Genomic DNA, 17,220 nt, shown 5'->3' with positions numbered 1-17,220 from the left:
ATTCATCGTCTCCTTCCTCTCATCATGCTTAGCCAGTGGTCCTCTTTTCCCACCAAAAGCAAATGCAGGCCTGCCAGTTCTCCGTCTGTGACAGACATGTCTGACATCACTGATCAAAATGTGTTACTTGACTAGCATGGTTGGGCTGCGTGGTAGAAGCCTGCTTTGTATTTGCTTTTATTCGTACTCTGAGGCTTAAAGCATGTATGTCCACCTGTGTCCTTGGTGAGTGCTCAGCTTTTTTTAATCTCTGCTAGAAGTTATATATTATCTTGAAAGCTTGTTATATAATACAGAAAGACAGGAATATGGTCTTTTCAAGTATAGAGGTTTGGGCTGTAACTATTCTGTGATATTAGCAATTAATATTGAGTTAATATAGCTTGTTTTTTTTTTTTTTTTTTGCAGGTCTGGGAATGGAACCCAGGGGCATTCGACCGCCGGGCTATACTCCCTGCCCTATTTTTTATTCTTTATTTTGAAACTGAGTCTGACTTGAGTTGCAGAGGGCCTTACTAAGTAGCTGAGGCTGTCTATGAACCATAATCCTCCGGTCTCAGCCTCCCAAATGCTGGGATTACAAGTGTGCGCCACCACGCCCAGCTATAGCTTGCTTTTTTATCTTTTAACTTTAGTCTAACCTATTGTGAAAGCTTATGTAGTTTTTTTTTTAAGTATAGGTGTTTGTGTTTTAACATTCAGTGTTCAGCTGGGCTAACAAGCCAACTTTAGCTGACCAAGGTCAATTTTGGCTGCAGCTCTTAGCTGATACCTTAGAGACAGAGAAAAGGATTTTATTGTTCAGCCTAAGTATGAAAGCTTGTTCATATTAGCAATTAATACTGCCTTTATTAGCAATCAATACAGGCTCAATCTCCATCACTTGGGAGTCTGAGACAGGAGGATCACAGGTTAACGGCCAACCTCAGCTATTTAGTGACCTCCACAACATAGTGAGACTCTGTTTCAAAATAAAGAAAAAATAGGGTTGGGGTGTAGCTCAGAGGTAGAATGCCCCTGGGTTCCATCTCCAGTGCCCCCCACACAAATTTTTGGACATATTTATAGCAGCTACTTTAAAAGGCTCATTTCCTAATTCAGTATCTCTGTCACTTCTGGTGTGTTTTGTATCTGGCTGTTTCTTCTCTTTGTAACAGACATTTTCCTGCTTCTCTTGCCTAGTAAACTTTTGTTGTGTGTTAGATGTTATGTTGTGGAGTCTGAATTTTATTTTCTTCCAGGATGGTGAGGACTTCTTTTTCTGGGAGTCATATTGATTCTGCACATTGGTTTGATTCTGCTTAGGCTTGAAGGTCTTAGTCTTTGTAGGGCAGTCTTAGCTGTACCCTGTGACAGGCTTTCCTGATGTCTCCGCCAGCCCGAGATACTTAGTGAGGGTTCTGCAGCCCCACAGATCAGAACTCCATCCGTCCACGCTGAGCAGCCTGCAGAGTCCAGTTCCGCTCACAGCTCCCGGGAGCTGCTCTCTGCCTCCTGGTGAGCCCTGCGCTTCTCCTCCTGGACCAGCTGTTGAGCTTAGCGCTCACCTGAAAGCCACAGGGCAGCCTGTGTACACAGCTACAGCTTCTCTCTTTTGCTCCCCTATCCTGCAAGTTCCAGCCTTCAGCAGTCCTGAGCTCCCATGTCTGCTCTTCTGTCCTTTGTTTAGAATCGATTTCCCTGTGCCAAGGGCTGGAGACCTAGGTGGAGACTCTGGATGAATGTGAAGCTCACCTGGGTTTCTTTTTCAAGGATTATAGCCCCTGCTGGGGGTGTTGTGCTGAAATAGAGCGCATGATCAGCATGCACGAGGCCCTGGGCTCTGTCCTCAGCAACACACACACATGGTTATACCCCTGTCTAAAAGTTTTTGCTTCAACCGGGCGGCCGTGGTGGCGCACGCTTGTCATTCCCGCGCTTGGGAGGCTGAGACAGGAGGATCGCACGGGTTCAAAGCCAGCCTCGGCTACTTAGTGAGGCTCTCAGCAACTTAGTGACCCTGTTTCAAAATAAAATGTAAAATAGGTCTGGGAGTGTAGCCTGGAGGTAGAAAGCCCCTGGCTTCAGATATTTTGTCCAGATTTACGTTGGTTTTTTTTTAAGCATAAAAGAAAGTCTGAAATTTATATTACTCCATCAGGGCTAGAATTGGACTGCACAATGTTTTCAAATAAAAATTTAAATTGATCACTGTACTTAAAAATTGGAAGATTTAACTGGTTGGTGGCGCACACTTGTAATCCCAGCATTTGGGAGGCTGAGTCAAGAGGATCGTGGTTTGCAGACAGCCTCAGCTACTTATCAAAGCCCTTCACAACTCAGTGAGACCTTGTTTCAAAAATAAAAAAAAAAAAAGACTAAAAAATAGGGCTTAGGGGTGTAGCTCGGAGGTACAATGCCCCTGGCTTCCAGTACCACAAAAACAAAGCAAAACAAAAGAATAAAGTGCTGGGTATGGTGGCACTTAGTGAGGCCTTTTGCAACTCAGTGAGACTCTGTTTCGAAATAAAGAATAAAAGGCAGGTATGGTTGTGTATGCTTGTAATCCCAGCATTTGGGAGGCTGAGACCAGGAGGATTGCGGTTCATGGACAGTCTCAGCTACTTAGTGAAATTCTTTGCAACTCAGTGAGACCCTGTTTCAAAATAAAGAATAAAAATAGGGCTGGGGGTGTAGCTTGGAAGTATGCCTCTGGGTTCCATACCCAATACCACAATAAATAAGTAAATAAATATATAAATAAAAAACTAGGGCTGGGTTTGTAGCTCAGAGATAGAGTGCCCCTGGGTCCCATCCCCAGTACCGCCAAAATAAATTAATAATAAAAAATAAAAGAATAAAAACAGGGCTGGGTATGTAGCTCAGGGTAGAATGCCCCTGGATTCCATCCCCTCTACTGCCAAAAAAAAAAAAAAAACAAAAAAAACGGGAGCTCTAAGCCAGCCCTCAGTGGCACGTGCCTATAGTCCCAGCCACTTGGGAGACTGAGGCAGGAAGGTTGCTTGAAGTCCGAAGCCAGCCTGGGCAGCATAGCAAGACCCCATCCTAAAAATAGTGTGGGGGAGATTTCACATTAAATATATATTTCTGTTTTCTCTTGAAAAAATGCTACCTGTAGTAGCGCCGTGCCCGGTTCCTGCTTGGTGGCATTCACAGGGCTAAGGAATGGCTGCTGCTGCTGGTGACATTTTGCAGGTGCCACAGTCCTGCTCCACCTGTTCATTCTCTTGCCCAGCTCTTGGAGACATTTGAGTTTGTGACTCTGGATGCAAGGGCCTTCTCTGTAATGTCAAGGGAAGTGCCCTTTTAAATCTTACATTTGATCATTACTCAGTTAAATAAAACATACTTTAAACGTTTATAGTTCTTTGCACATCCTAATGCAGATGTTTCAGGTAGAAACCGGTGGGACTGCAGGGACTGAGGAAATGCAGCAGTTTGTCTCTGCTCTGCCGATTGCTGAAATAATCTATAGGGAAAGAGAGTCTTTTCCTTCCAAACCTCTCTGGTGGAAAACGTCAGCCTTCAGGGGTCCCAGGGAAGCGATCAGAAATGCGAACTAGAAGTGGAGAGAAGGGTGCAGTTGTAGAAGGCCTGTGAGAGCAACAGGCCGCAAGTTGGCCCCGGAGGGACCAGCCTGGGTTTAGCTGGGCTCCTGCCGACGCCGAGGCCTAGAAGCTGAGTCATTTTCCTTCTCAGCCCAACATTACAGTTTCTTTAGGTCAGATTCACAGTTAAAGAGCAAAATAGCTCCGGAAGTTTGAAGAAACTGACAAACCTTTTTCACATTATCTTGAATCTCCAAATGCCTCTTCTTCAAGCCCATCACCTTTACTGTATCAGAGTACTTTTAGAGAAGTTGGGGCCTTTAGAATTCACCCAGGGCAGAACCTTCTTGCACAGCAATGTCCCCAGAGCCCCCTTTTTAAAAAAATTTATCTTTATTGGTACATTGTAATCATATATCACATTGGAATACAAGACTTGAGAGGATATACAAACACACATCATCCAATTAGCCCTCATCCAGCCCCCATCCCATTCCCTCCCCCTCCCTCTATCCCATGCTTCTTTGGTAATTAACATTTATTTATGTACCTCCTGCGTTTTAAAGACGCTCCATCCTCCCGTATTCCATACCCTCTGATTGGTCACCTTAGTTGCTTCACTATAGGGCCCTTTCTATAGCTCGACTTCTTCCTGTTGCCCGTTTCCTCCTAGTTATTGCTGATTAGGGGAAGCATCTGGTTTTAATTTTCTGCAATATTTCTCTGTGCATGCCGCGTTGCAAGTACCGATCCCACTCTTGACGGCCCCAGTAGTGGCCTGGCTACCTGGTGGACTGATCCAGACCTGGCTGGCTCAAGCAGCGGCCTTGCCTCATGGGAGGCCCTGATTCTGGTCTCGCTGGCCCTGACACCGGCCTAACCCCTCAGCTGGCTCCGATCCTGGCCTCGGAGGCCCCAGCACCGGCCTCGCCTCACGGCAGGCTCCGATGCCGGCTGCTGGCCCTGGCATCGGCCTAACCCCTTGGCAGGCCCCAGAGCCCCTTTTTAAACTTGGCCCCTTCTTAACTAAATATTCCGAAGGCACTTCTGCTGTGAACTTTTCCAGGACAGGCCGATTTCTCAGCTGCTCTCCAGAAGCTGCCCATGTACGGCAGGCATTCTTTGTTGAACACAGGCTGTGCGGTGCTCATGTCAACGAGCTCTGTTCCTGGCATCTGCGGTGACTTTCCATGACTTGTTTTTCAGCGTTACTCTTACCCTGTAGAGAGGCCTAAAATGGTTCAGAGTCAGCTTTGTTTATCCTCAACATTCCTTGCAGAAATGAGCTCCAACGTGGCCCCACAGGCACCATGGCGTCCTTTCCATTCCCCAGCTCGAGCTGCAGAGGTCTAACAGAGTCGTAGGGTCAGATCAGGTGAGCCAGAGACAGGACAGATATGGAGAAATTCAGCCAGACCCGCGCAGGACAGGACGGGGAAGAACAAGGTGACCCGCTGAGAGATTTGCCTTCTGGCCCTTGCACTGCTCTTCATGATTCTCAAGGACATCTTCCTTATGTGGGAAGCCCTTCCACCATGGCCTTAGCAAGCCTTCCAGGGGCTTCCTCGGGTGTGAGTGGAGAGATGGCCGCGTTCTCTGCTCGCTCAGCTCAGCCCGTCTCTGTCACTCTCGGGGTGCACTTGGTGGTGCTGTCTTCTTTCCCACTCGCATTCACTCAGGGCCTGCAGTTCTCTGTGGGCTCAAGGGGCTCACTGTGTGTGAGGCCACGTCGGTGTGCCTGCCAGGAAGTGGGGTTTGAGCATGGGAAGATCTCACAATATAGGCAGCACCTGAAGGCAGTCCCTGGGTCATTCGTTCATGATTGTAGCTGGGGCATCAGGTTTTCACTTGGTGGGTGGCGGTCCCTTAGAGGAGCTTACATTCACACACTTTGATTCAGTTGCAGACTTGAAGATTTCTAGCACTTTGAGTTTTACCTTAGAATGTAAGAATATTTTTATTCCTCAATCCTATTTTCTGACACCCATGATTATATTGTTAATAAGCTTTGTACATTATTTATACTGATGGAGAGTGACATTCATGGAAAGAAAGTGTCCCTAGGAGGTATCCTTTTCCTGTCTCTTCCCAGCTAGTGGTACCCGATGCAGGCCGGGCCACGGCTTTGGCCCCATCCTTGAGCTCAGACACTTGGCATGTCTCAGACTCTTGGTAAATTGGCCAATTCTTTTTTTTTTTTTTTTTTTTTGGTGGCACTGGGGTTCCTGGAAGCCCTTCTACCTCCGGGCTACACTCCCAGACCTATTTTTATATTTTTATTTAGAAACAGGGTCTCCTAAGCCAGCGCGCGCGGCTGGCTTCGAACCTGCGCGATCCTCCTGTCTCTGCCTCCCAAGCACGGGGATTACAAGCGTGCGCCACCACGCCCGGCTAAATTGGCCAATTCTCTTGTTCTTAAGAAAAGAATAAGCCAGGCATGGTGGCGCACGCTTGTAATCCCAGCATTTGGGAGGCTGAGACCTGGAGGATCGTGGTTCGCAGACAGCCTCAGCTACTTAATGAGGCCTTCTGCAACTCAGTGAGACCCGGTTTCAAAAAATAAAAAATAGGGCAGCGGGTGTAGCTCGGAGGTCAAATGCCCCTGGGTTCTCCCTAGACCTGCAAAAAAAAGAAAAGAAAAGAAAAGAAAAGAAAAGAATACTTTTCCATGACCACTGTCAGGAACTCCTTGGAAAGGTCATCCTCCGCCCAGACTCGGTCCCCAAGTGCAGGTGTCAGGCCGGCTGCTGCCCATGGGCCGCCCGGCTGGAAAGAACACTTCTCTAGCAGCTGCTGTGGAGTCCATGTGGCCGGCTTGGCGGGGTGGGATGACCTCAGGTGCGCATGGCCTGCTCAGCACCGCGTTGCTCTGTCAGTCACTGGGGCTTTCCCTGCAGACTGCCTGCCTGCCGAGAGCCACTGCATTTTCTTGACAGTGCTGACCAAGTAGAAGGTTTGGCTTGGTCACTGACTTGGGAATTCTGCTGGAGTGTGGTGTCTTTGTTCAGTAATTCCAACAGTGATGTTTGCTCTTCTCTTGCAGCACCTGTCCCTGAAGGCCAAAAGGGCCAAGGTCCAGGACCAGTGAGCTGAGCCCAGCTGGGGCCGCAGGGTGTCCCTGCTCCGTGCTGCCCTGGCCCAGGCGGGGTGAGCTGGCGCCAGCCCACATGGACCCTGCAGCTGCTCTGCGGCGGGCTGCAGCTGACGCACCAGCCCCTTTCCTCCCCTGCTTCAGCATCTGCAGTCCTTTCTGGGGTCCGGAGAAGCCTGTGCAGGCAGCATCCGCAGTCCTGCCTTGCTCTTGCGGAAGGCGGGAAGTCGGCCACGGGTGGCTGGCGCATCGGTGGGTTGGGCAGAGGGTTTGTGGAGTGGGCTTTGTCTCCTGCTGCTACGCTGTGTTGGCCAGCGAGGCCCTTGGCGAGGAGGCACAGCATGGGTCTGCGAAGGGAGGAGACCTTCAAGACCCCAGAGCTGTTTGCCAGGGTCGCCAGGGACCTGTCTGTCGGGCACAGGGCTCCAGACCAAGCAGTGCTGCCCTCTGCCTGTGGCCCTGCTTCTCTGCGGCCAGGAGACCAGCAAGGGGTCACTGATCTGCGGTAGACGTGGGTGCACCCCCTCCGTTAGCTGAGGGCTTCTGCACGGCGGTCAGGCTTAGCTTTCGGAGGGTGATGCCTGTCCGGGCGCCGCGGTCATGCACCCGTGAAAGCTCATCAGCTCCGATCCGCGGACTCCTTCCGCAGGAACTCACTACGGTTTAGATGCTCTAAACTTCTGTAGCTCAGGAACACAACTTGTACACTTGTCTTTCGTTTGTTTGCTTGTGTTTGTGCAAGAACTCACGGGCGGCCCCCCCAGAGGCGCTGGTGTCCTGGCCGCCCGTGGCTGCTTTGCTGCGGTGAAGACCGGTCGCACTCCAGCACATGGTGATAGCCCCCCCTTACTGTTCCAATGGCATTTGTGGTAAAAACACGTAGCTTGAAATTTTATTTTTGTACTGGTTGTAGTTTGGATGTGCCATTTTGGACACCAAACCTGTATGGCATTTTTATTTCTATTTTATAAACATGTAAATAGTTTACTTAATAATAGTAAACCTTTATACCTAAAATAAATATATTCCCTCCCACCCTTGGATGTCCTGGTCTGTATTTAAAGTGGCCCAGTGTGTTGTTCTGAGTGAGGGCCTGACCTCAGCTAAGAGACCCGGTTCTCTGACGTACAGCACCTGAGAGACTGCACAGAGGAACTTTCCTTCCCCCGCCCCCCACCGGGAGTTATGTGCCTGAACGCCCTCAAGACCTCATTTGCACAAACCATGGGCTAGTGTTTAAAGACCAGGAGGTGCTAACTGTTGCCAGCTTACAACTGAGATCTCTGCATGGAGCAGATACATCATTTTTAAAAGGTTGTGTTGCAGTGGAAGGGGGAAGTTGCAGGACCCGAGCCCTACTGCTTGGGACCAGATATCCGAAGCAGGAGGCCAGATGGTGCTCCCACCTCTCGGGGCAGGCTTCCCCAGAGCAGCCCCCACGCCTGGTTTTGTATCCTGCCTTACCTATAGCCCTTTGTAGTGGAGCTGCGTCCTCATTGTCAGAGACCCGCAACTGCGAACTGTGGAACCCTGGGCCGCGGGCCCCTTTGAGATGGTCCTGTGTGTGGCCTGCACAGGCCCTGCTGGTCGCCTTCCCAGATGGTTTCCCTGCAGTTGGACCTTGCCACCATGAGGAGCCCCTGCTGCAATCTGCTCCTGGGGGTCACTGTCCAGTCAGCAATGCTGGCTTAACCCTAGACTGTGTGCACAGCCCAGGTTGGGGTGATACCTGTCAACCAAAACCTGGAGAAGTAGATCAGGATGGAGACAGGGTGGTGGTGAGATCAGGGAGTAGTCTTTATTTTTTAATGTTTTCCTTGGGCAAAGAATAGCCAACAAGCCTACAACATCCATCCAATTAACAACCAATTCAAAGGGAAAACAAGAACTGGTTGATGAAACCTGGGAACAGCCCGGACCGTGGGCCAGCTGGCAGCATCGGCACCAAGCATCATCGCTCCGGGAATGTGAGCAACTGGGTTTCCAGGGAACTTGGAGCAGTGGGCGGACTACCTCCCCTCCTATCTCACTGGAAGAATTCAAGCTAGCTTCACCTCAAGATAACACTGGAAGCTGAGCATGGTGGTGCACACTTGTAATTCCAGTACTTGGTAGGTTGAGACAGGAGACTCGCAGGTTTGAGACCAGCCTCAGCAATTTAGACTCAGTAACCTAGTGAGAACCAGTTTCAAAACAAAAAATAAAAAGGGCTGGGGCGTGTAGCTCAGAGGTAAAATGCCTCTGGGTTCAATCCCAGTACCACAAAATAATAAGCTAGACCTGGTAGTGCATGCCATGCCTGTAATCCCAGGACTTCGGAGGCTGAGACAGGAGAATCACAGGTTCAAGGGCAGCCTCGGCAAGTAATGAGTGCCATCAACCTAGTGAGACCCTTCTTCAGAATTAAAAAAACAACAGGGGAAGTGTGCAGCTCAGAGGTAGAATGCCCTTGGGCTCAATCCCCACTACCACAAATAATGATAATAAAGAAAGATGAGGTGTTTTCCACTCCGGTGACTCATCTAGATTTTCCCTTAGCCTTCTACCATGTGATGAAATAGAATTGCAGAACTCTAGATGGCCTGTCAGCCGAGTTTTTCTGAGTCACTGGAACTGGAGCTAGCCAATCAAATCATGTGACACACATCTGTTCACTCGGGTGAGGAGTAGGTGCCAAGTGTCTGGGGAGGGCTGATGGTCCGGGAATCTCAGTCACTGCTCCCTCCAGCAAGCAAAGCTGCCATGCTGACCGTCATGGAGACGCTGCCCTGTGCTCTAGGGTTGTATTGAACTTTCCGTGGTTGGGGAGTGGGATGCACAAGGGAGATGGGAGATGGGGTGGGGGTATAGTGGTTAATGCCCCTGAGGTGGAGGCTCGGCTGCTGCCTGGGGCATCAAGCCTTGTCCATGGACCATGGCTGGTCAGGGGCTCTGAATACAAAGGCGCTGGCCTCAGCCTGTGTGTGAGCAGCGCCTGATCCGAAGGCAGCCTGGCTCCTTTCCTCCTAGCCACTGCTGGGGCTGGGGCTGGAGCCTAAGCAGCGGGGCCGGCTGATGCGGACTTCCGTGAGTCCACTCCTTATTTTAGCCTTTTTCCTTGGTTGCCTCCCTCGGCCCCACTAGGCCTATTGTGTGTAGGTGCAGTCTTGGGCTTTCTTGGTGTAGCCATCGCTGGGTTCCTCTGTTCTTTGCTTTTGTTTCCATTTGTGGTTCCGTTTGCCCCTCCAAGCTTGACCTCTCTGACCTCGGCATCATTTCTTTTCTTTCCGTGAAGTTTAGAAAAGAACACAGATGTGGTTTTCTTTTCAACTCTTTTTTCAAAAGTATTTTTTCCTTTGACATTTATTCTAACGCCTTGGTCTTTTTTATTTCCTACTTGTTTATGTCTGACTTATATTTTGAACATGTAGGTACTGAAATTGTGTGTGTTTTTGTTGTGTAAATATTTTCTTCCGTTTATTGTATGTGTTTTGAACTTGGTGATTTTCTCTCCCATCCTTTCTCTTCTCTCATCTTCCTCTGCATACTGGTTGGCAGAGGCCCGCCTGTAGGTGTGGGAGCTAGGAAAGATGTGGATCGCAGATAACAACCATCAAGGGTGACGTGTCAAGAAGGAGCTCCATCAATCAACAGAAAGACAACCCAGGTGGGGAAAACGGGTGAAAGCGGCGAACAGGCGGTTCATAGACGCAGAGCCAGAAGTTCACCAAGCCATCGAGGAGATGGTCAAACTCAGTCTTCAGAGAAACACAAATGAAACTGACAGCACTTTGCACTCATTGGATTAGCAAATACTGGGCGGGTGGGTGGCAGGAAAATGGCCAAGATGGGGGCCTCCGCACGTGGTTTCTGTTTCCAACAGAATTCTCCCCCTGTTGTATCTGTGAATCAAGATGGGCCCCAGCGTGAGGGGTGGTTGTGGCCAGAGTTGTCCGTGGGTAGAGGGCGTGCAGGGGAAACGTGCGGGCACAGTGGGGTGCAGCCGAGCAAGTTTGAGCCGCAGGAAACAACATAGACCTTAAATAGCTGAGTGGAAAAGGGGAGAGACAGATGTGACATGGTTTGCAGAAACCGAAGAAATGCAACCAAAGGCAATGCAGAGATTGCAAAAACAGACCAACGGGAGGCACTTTAGAAGGTGTGCCGTATGGGAGGTGGGGGTGGTGGTAAAACTAAAAGCAGGAGGGGGAAGGAGGGGCCCCAGGAGTTCATCCGGGAGAGTCCTGGACTTGGGAACAGGTATCCCTTCTTACCCAAGGCTTTAGGCATAATTGGCAGTAGCCCCCTAAGGCGAGAGGTCATGGGGTTGCCCTCGGGGCCACTGCTGACCTCGCCACTCACAACCTGGCAGGTTCCACTGCTGCCCTGGACGGGGTGACTGGCCACCGCAGGCGGCGTCTTGATGTCTGCATGACCCAGCTTAGCACTGGGTTATCCAGACACACGATCTTGCGGTTCCCTCTTAACTCATATTTATGCCGCATACCCCTGGTGGAGTCAGTTTTCTCTGGCGATCCAGGGCTGCTGGGTGCACAGGGGAGTGAGAAGCTTACAGCCCTGTGGCACCTTTTTATTAACCTACAGGTTAATGGACTCAGTGGGAAAGCCCTGGTGTTTGTGGATAAATAACAGCTGGAAGGGATGGGAGCTCACGGGACTTGGCTGGACACAGCTCCACAGTTCCAGGACAGGACCCAGCAGGACCGATTGCATCACCGAGTCCCGCTTGCTGATCAGCAGCCCTGAGATGGGAGGATGGTCGCTGTCAGCCCGTGGGGACTTCTTCCCTGTGTGTTAGGCCTTGGCCCTGTGCCTCAGGGGCCTTTGGCCCTCTGAGATGGCCAGGATTACTAAGAGGCTAAAGGGAACTGCAGATATCAAGGCTCCGAAAATCCCTTTTGCCGTGGAGGAGGAGCAGGTAAACTTCAGCTGCGTGTGCTGCACCACTGGCTTGCCGATCTCCAGGAACCCACTTCGTGGCCCTAGTGTCTGCTTTGCTAAGGAGTGCCAGCTGAGGGAGGGGCACACATTGGAAGAGGCCGCCAGGGAACCCACTGAGCCTTCCCTTAAACTTTGTGTTGTTCAAGGAGGCTGTTCTAGATCACTCGTCGTTCTGATTTCAGCAGCAAACTGCCTGCCCAGTCATGGAAACCAGGCTTTTAGGGAATCGGGGCAGAGTATCTGTTCCCAGATTAGTATACCGGGCTCCCTGTCCTGTGCTGTGATGAGGCCTGGCCCATTAAGGAGTAGGCCCAGATGGAGTACACGTTTTACATTTGATTTTTGCCAATTGATTAGTTGGTTGGACCAGGACAGGTTAGAATGGAAGGAGCAGCACTTCTCTCGCCTCTGCTCACTGATCTCCTGGTTCCTATTGGTTGAAATTCTCACCAATACTTACAGGGCACAGGTCCCAGACCAGGGACACCACCACTGGACGCCACCTGAGCGATGGGAATGACGTCCCTGAAACCTGAGTCAGAAAGCTGGATTTAAAATGCACGCGGGCGCACGCGCGCGCGCGCGCACACACACACACACACACACACCTTTAACGAGTTTTGTTTGTTTGTTTGTTTGTTTTGTTTTTTGCGGATCTGGGGATGGAATCCAGGGGCATTTGACCTCCAAGCTACACCCCCTGCTCTATTTTTTATTCTTTATTTTGATACAGGGTCTAACTAAGTTACGGAGGGCCTAAGTAGCTGAGGCCTTCCGTGAACCGCGATCCTCTGGTCTCAGTCTCCCAAATGCTGCAATTTACAAGCATGAACCACCACACCTGGCTTTAATGAGCTAATTTTAATTGGGTAGGCAATGGATTTTTTTTTTTTTATACTAGGGATTGAACTCAGGGGCACTCTACCTCTGAACCACACCTCCGGCCTTATTTTATTTTATTTTATTTTATTGTTTGGTGGTACTGGGGTTCCTGGAAACCCTTCTACCTCTGGGCTAGACTCCGAGACCCATATATATATATATATATATATATATATATATATATATATATATTTTTTTTTTTTTTTTTTTTAATTTGGAAACAGGGTCTCTTAAGCCAGCGAGGCTGGTTTCAAATCTGTGCGATCCTCCTGTCTCCACCTCCCAAGTGCAGGGATTATAAGTATGAGCCACCCTGCCCGGCCTGCCCCCATTTTATTTTTTAATTTTGGAAACAGGGTCTCACTAAATTGCTGAAGCTGGCCTTGAACCTGCGACCCTCTAGTCTCAGCTTCCCAAGTCCTGGGATTACAAGCGTGTACCGTTGCTCCTGGCTAGTCGATAGCTTTCGACACATCATATGTTACAATGATCAGGAGAATCAAACTTAGAACATACCCAGCCAAGCCGGGCGTGGTGGCACACGCTTGTAATCCCCGCGCTCGGGAGGCAGAGACAGGAGGATCGCGCAGGTTCGAAGCCAGCAGCGCATGCTGGTTTAGGAGACCCCTGTTTCCAAATAAAAATGTAAAAATGGGTCTGGGAGTGTAGCCCGGAGGTAGAAGGGCTTCCAGGAACCCCAGTACCACCCCCCCCCCAAAAAAAAAGAACATACCCAGCCAAGAGGCTCATGACCTTCCTTTCTCAGTCACCCCCAACGCACCCGGCCGTGGGAAGCTCTGTTTGCTTTATGTCTCTGCGGATTATTTTTGCCTTTTCCAGAATTTCGTGTTAATGGAGTTTACTCTTTTGCATCTCTCGAAGACCTGGGGTTAAGTCCTACTCCCACAACCAAGTAACTTTGTGATCCTGAACAAGACATAATTTGTGTCTTTATGTCAATTTCCTTATCTGTCAAATCCGGGTAATTCTGGAGCCTCCCTCCCCTCCCGGTGCACTGCGGTGGAGCTGGGCCTGGGCTGCTCAGCATAGGAGCCCCTGTAGGTCTGTCAGGTGGCTCCCTGCTGCCTCCCCCTTCATTCCTGCCCCACCTCCCAGGAGACATGATCTGCGTCTCTACATCGCCTTCAAGGAGGACAGCCTTTATTTAAGTAATGGAGATACAAAGCCACCCCAGGAAAGGTTCAGCTGCAGTAAGGAGGCCCCAGGTGGGCAGAGGCCAGATGTGGCCAGGGCTGAGCAGGGGGGCAGCCAATGTCTGGAAAGTTCCCCAGAAGCCCAGAGCGGAGCCTCCCGGCCCTGGACTCAAGGATTTCGGGGTAGACTTGCAAATGGAAGACTCATGGGGCTCTGGGCACCCCAGGCCAGTGGTGGCTTCAGGACAGACTCAGGCATCTGTCCTGGGGGCTCAGAGCTCCCACGAGACGCCTGATCTTCACTGCCAGTCACTGGCATTCCACGCACTGGGGCCCGAGAGACAGCAGTCAACGCAGCACAGCCCCTGCCCCCCTGGAACTCGCACGCTAGACCAGGCTGCAGCCCATCCTTAACCGGGATGTGAGGGTCGGGAGCCCCACCCTGGCTCCCTCCGGGGCGCCCTGCCAATCTGCTCAGCTTCTGATGCTGCAGACCGGCACTGTGCTGCCCTCTGCTGGCTATTTCAGTGAATGACCCTAGACTGCTGTTCTCACCTGGTGGTGGTCTGAGGGGAAGAGAATCCTGCATGGTCCCTTGCTTCTGGCAAACCTGGCAGAGCAGACTTGGAGGGGCAGAGGCAGTGTGCAGGATGCACCTACCTCTACCAAAAATGCACCTATGTCTTCATTAGTAGTGGAAGCCGAAGGCAGCCGCTGTGGCTCATGCCTGTAATTCCAGTACTTAGGAGGCTGAGACAGGAGGATCACCAGTTGCAGGCCGGCCTCAGCGACAGTAGTAGACTCTTAGTGACCTAGAGAGACCCAGTTTCAAAATAAAAGCTCAAAAGGCCTGGGGGTGGAGCTCAGAGGAAGAATGCCCCTGGGTTCAAACCCCAGTTACACAAACAAAAAACAAAAACTATCACAACCAAAAGAGAAAAAAAAAAAATAAAAACAGAAAAGAAAAGAAAAACCAAACAGAGAGGGCGGGAGCTTTCCAAGCCGTATGGCCATTTTAGTCCCCGTGGGCAGCACTCCTTTTCCACGGCACCCTCTTCATGGCCCTCCACTGTGCTACTGGCTCTGGGACTCTCTTTTCAGCCACCTTCCCTTCCACAGGGATGGAAGGGCCGATCCTGGGTTTTGGGGAGGAGTGCCGAGTGCCGAGTTTGGAGGCAGAAAATGTGAGCAGTGCCTTATCCAGGTGCTGCCTTGCCCAGCCACAGGGGAGGGCAGTGGGCTGGAGCCTAGGCGTGTTGTGTTGTGAAGAACAGCTGCAGACTCCGGACACTCTCCAGGCAGAGGTGGAGTCTACAGCCCCTCTTTAGCAGGCTGGTGAGTGAGTGAGTGAGTGTGTGTGTGTGTGTGTGTGTGTGTGTGTTGCTGGGAGTTGAACCCAGGGGCAGTTTACCTCTGAGCTACACCCTCAGCCCTACTTTATTATTTTTTTTAATCTTGAAATGAGGTCTCACTAAGTTGCAAAGAGCCTTGCTGAGGCTGACCAGAAACCTGCGATCTTCCCATCTCAGCCTCCCGAGTACTGGGATTACAGGTGTGTGTTGCCATGTCGGGCTCCTGGTTACTGTTTTGACCAACAGAGTAGTACAAAATTGATGCTGTGTGATATCCAAGGCTGGGCCACAAAAGGCCACGCAGCTTCCATGTGACCTGTTGGGACACTGAGCTGTTCAAACGGGCTAGCGACTCAAGGCTAGAATGCTGGAGGGGCCGTTGGTAGGTTCTGGGCAGCAGTCCCAGTGGACCCCAACTCAGCCGTCCCATCCTGGGGGGCTACAATGCTATCCTGGAAGTAGGTCTTCCATCCCGGCCTCTGATTCCCCGCAGCTGGGGCCGGCATCCAGGAGCAGAGACAAGCCACGCGGCTGCGCTCTGTCCACATGCCCGACAGTCTGTGAACATGATAAGATGGCGGTCAGCTTGTGCCACCAGGTTTTGGGGTGCATTGCTAGGCAGCCACAGTCTTGGGAACATCAGGCCTGTGTAGGAGGGAAATCTCAGGCTGTGGCCTGGGCCTGACAATGTCCTTTCCCTGAGGGACAGCCTCCCCCTCCCTGGTTGGTCCCAGGGCGGATGCAGCTGGTGGGTGCCCTGAAGGTAGGATGGCTGCAAGTTGGCTCCCTGCGCTGGGTAGGACAGACTACCCTCCCAGCCTGTAGCCCTCAGCGCCGGGAGGCGGCGGGACACTTCGGGCAGGCGATGCTTGCAGCTGCCGGCAGGGGGCGCTGCCGCCTCATATTTGCGTGGCTGTAACTCCCGCTGGTGGCAAAGGCCAGAGGGGGGAGACAGTGCGGGTGCATACTCGCTACCAGCCCACCCAGGCGCTGCCCCAGCTGCCCTGGAGCCGAAGGAGGCCTCCCACCAACCACGCTAGGTCATCTTCTCTGTCCGCTTTGCCCAAAGCTGGACTTTACCCACCAGGTCCTTATATCTGACGACTGCGGGGGGGGGGGGGGGCATGACTTCCTATTTCACTGGTGCAGTTCATTATAATAATAATAATAAAAAAAAACCCCAAAACCCAAAGGACATCAGCGATCCTTTAAGGAGTTGTAATAATTGACTTCCCTGCCAGGGCCCTTCAGGGTGGGCAGGGCTGGAGCGGGTGGAGGGCCGGCAGTCCTGAGAAACTGAGGACCCGAAGAGGAGCCACGGGTTGTCGGAGCGTCCCAGGCCTCCCCATCCTGTGTCCCCGAGGGCATCTCTCCTACGGCCCTGGGGCTTGGGGAGCAGCCCCAGAAACGGGGTCGGCACCCCGCCTAGCAGGAGCATTGCCCAAGGGCTGGCGATGGGAGCCGCAGCCTGACTCAAGAGCAATGCTCCTCTGTGCCAGGCCCCGAGGCTGCAGCCCAGCCAAGCGCACTGGAGCCCGACGCCATCTCCTCTGGGCTCCGTCTGGTCTTCCAGACGCCAGCGGTCGCCCAGCCTCGGATGCGGCCTTCCCCAACTGTAAAATGGAAACGACAATAGTATCTACCTCTGCATTCATCGTGCCTTTTTTGTGTCTTAGGATGAGTGTGTGTGTGTGTGTGTGTGTGTGTGTGTGTGTGTGTGGTCCTGGGGATTGAACCGGGGGCATTCTACCTTGGAGCTCCAACCCCAGCCCCTTCTATTTTTTGTTTTGAAACAGGATCTCACTAGGTTGCTGAGAGTTGCTACCTTGCTGAGACTGTCCTCAAAACCGTGATCCTCCTGTCTCAGTCTCCCAATTACTGGGATTACAGGTGTGCGCCACCACACCTGGCTTCTTAGGATGCTTTGACATATTGGGGCCCTAGTGTTGGGGGAGGGGGATTGCCTCTCCCAAGACTAATTCCTAATGAGCACTTGCCTGTAAGCATGGCTTGCCTACTGGCCAGTTCATGGCTTGCCTACTGGCCCATGCTCCCAACAACCCCTTTATAAGACCCTTACATACCAAGCCAACGTTCTGTGACAGAAGCCACTTGGCCACACACCCCACAACTAGGGTCAAACACTGTAGTCTGAGGCTCGTTAAGATTTTTTTTGTGTGTGGTACTGGAAATGTAACCCAGGGGCTTTCTACCCCTGGGCTACACTCTCAGACCTATTTTATATTTGATTT

At 51.4% G+C, this 17,220-nt stretch overlaps 1 protein-coding gene across 3 annotated transcripts in view; it reads left to right on the top strand.

The window, feature by feature from the left end:
* The window catches only part of DHX35 (DEAH-box helicase 35), a gene marked incomplete at both ends in the record, with an annotated part of 85,128 nt that extends 78,492 nt beyond the window's left edge, over positions 1 to 6,636 (top strand). For all 3 annotated transcript variants that reach the window (XM_080716701.1, XM_080716700.1, XM_080716699.1), the window contains one exon: positions 6,592 to 6,636. In XM_080716701.1, coding sequence (XP_080572827.1) covers positions 6,592 to 6,636 — 45 coding nt within the window. The remainder of the gene's footprint in view (positions 1 to 6,591) is intronic.
* Between the last annotated feature and the right edge of the window lie 10,584 nt (positions 6,637 to 17,220).

This window comes from Muscardinus avellanarius, assembly GCF_963383645.1.
Source record: "Muscardinus avellanarius genome assembly, chromosome: 19".
NCBI classification, from domain to species: domain Eukaryota; kingdom Metazoa; phylum Chordata; class Mammalia; order Rodentia; family Gliridae; genus Muscardinus; species Muscardinus avellanarius.
This window is presented reverse-complemented; position numbering and strand designations above follow the sequence as displayed.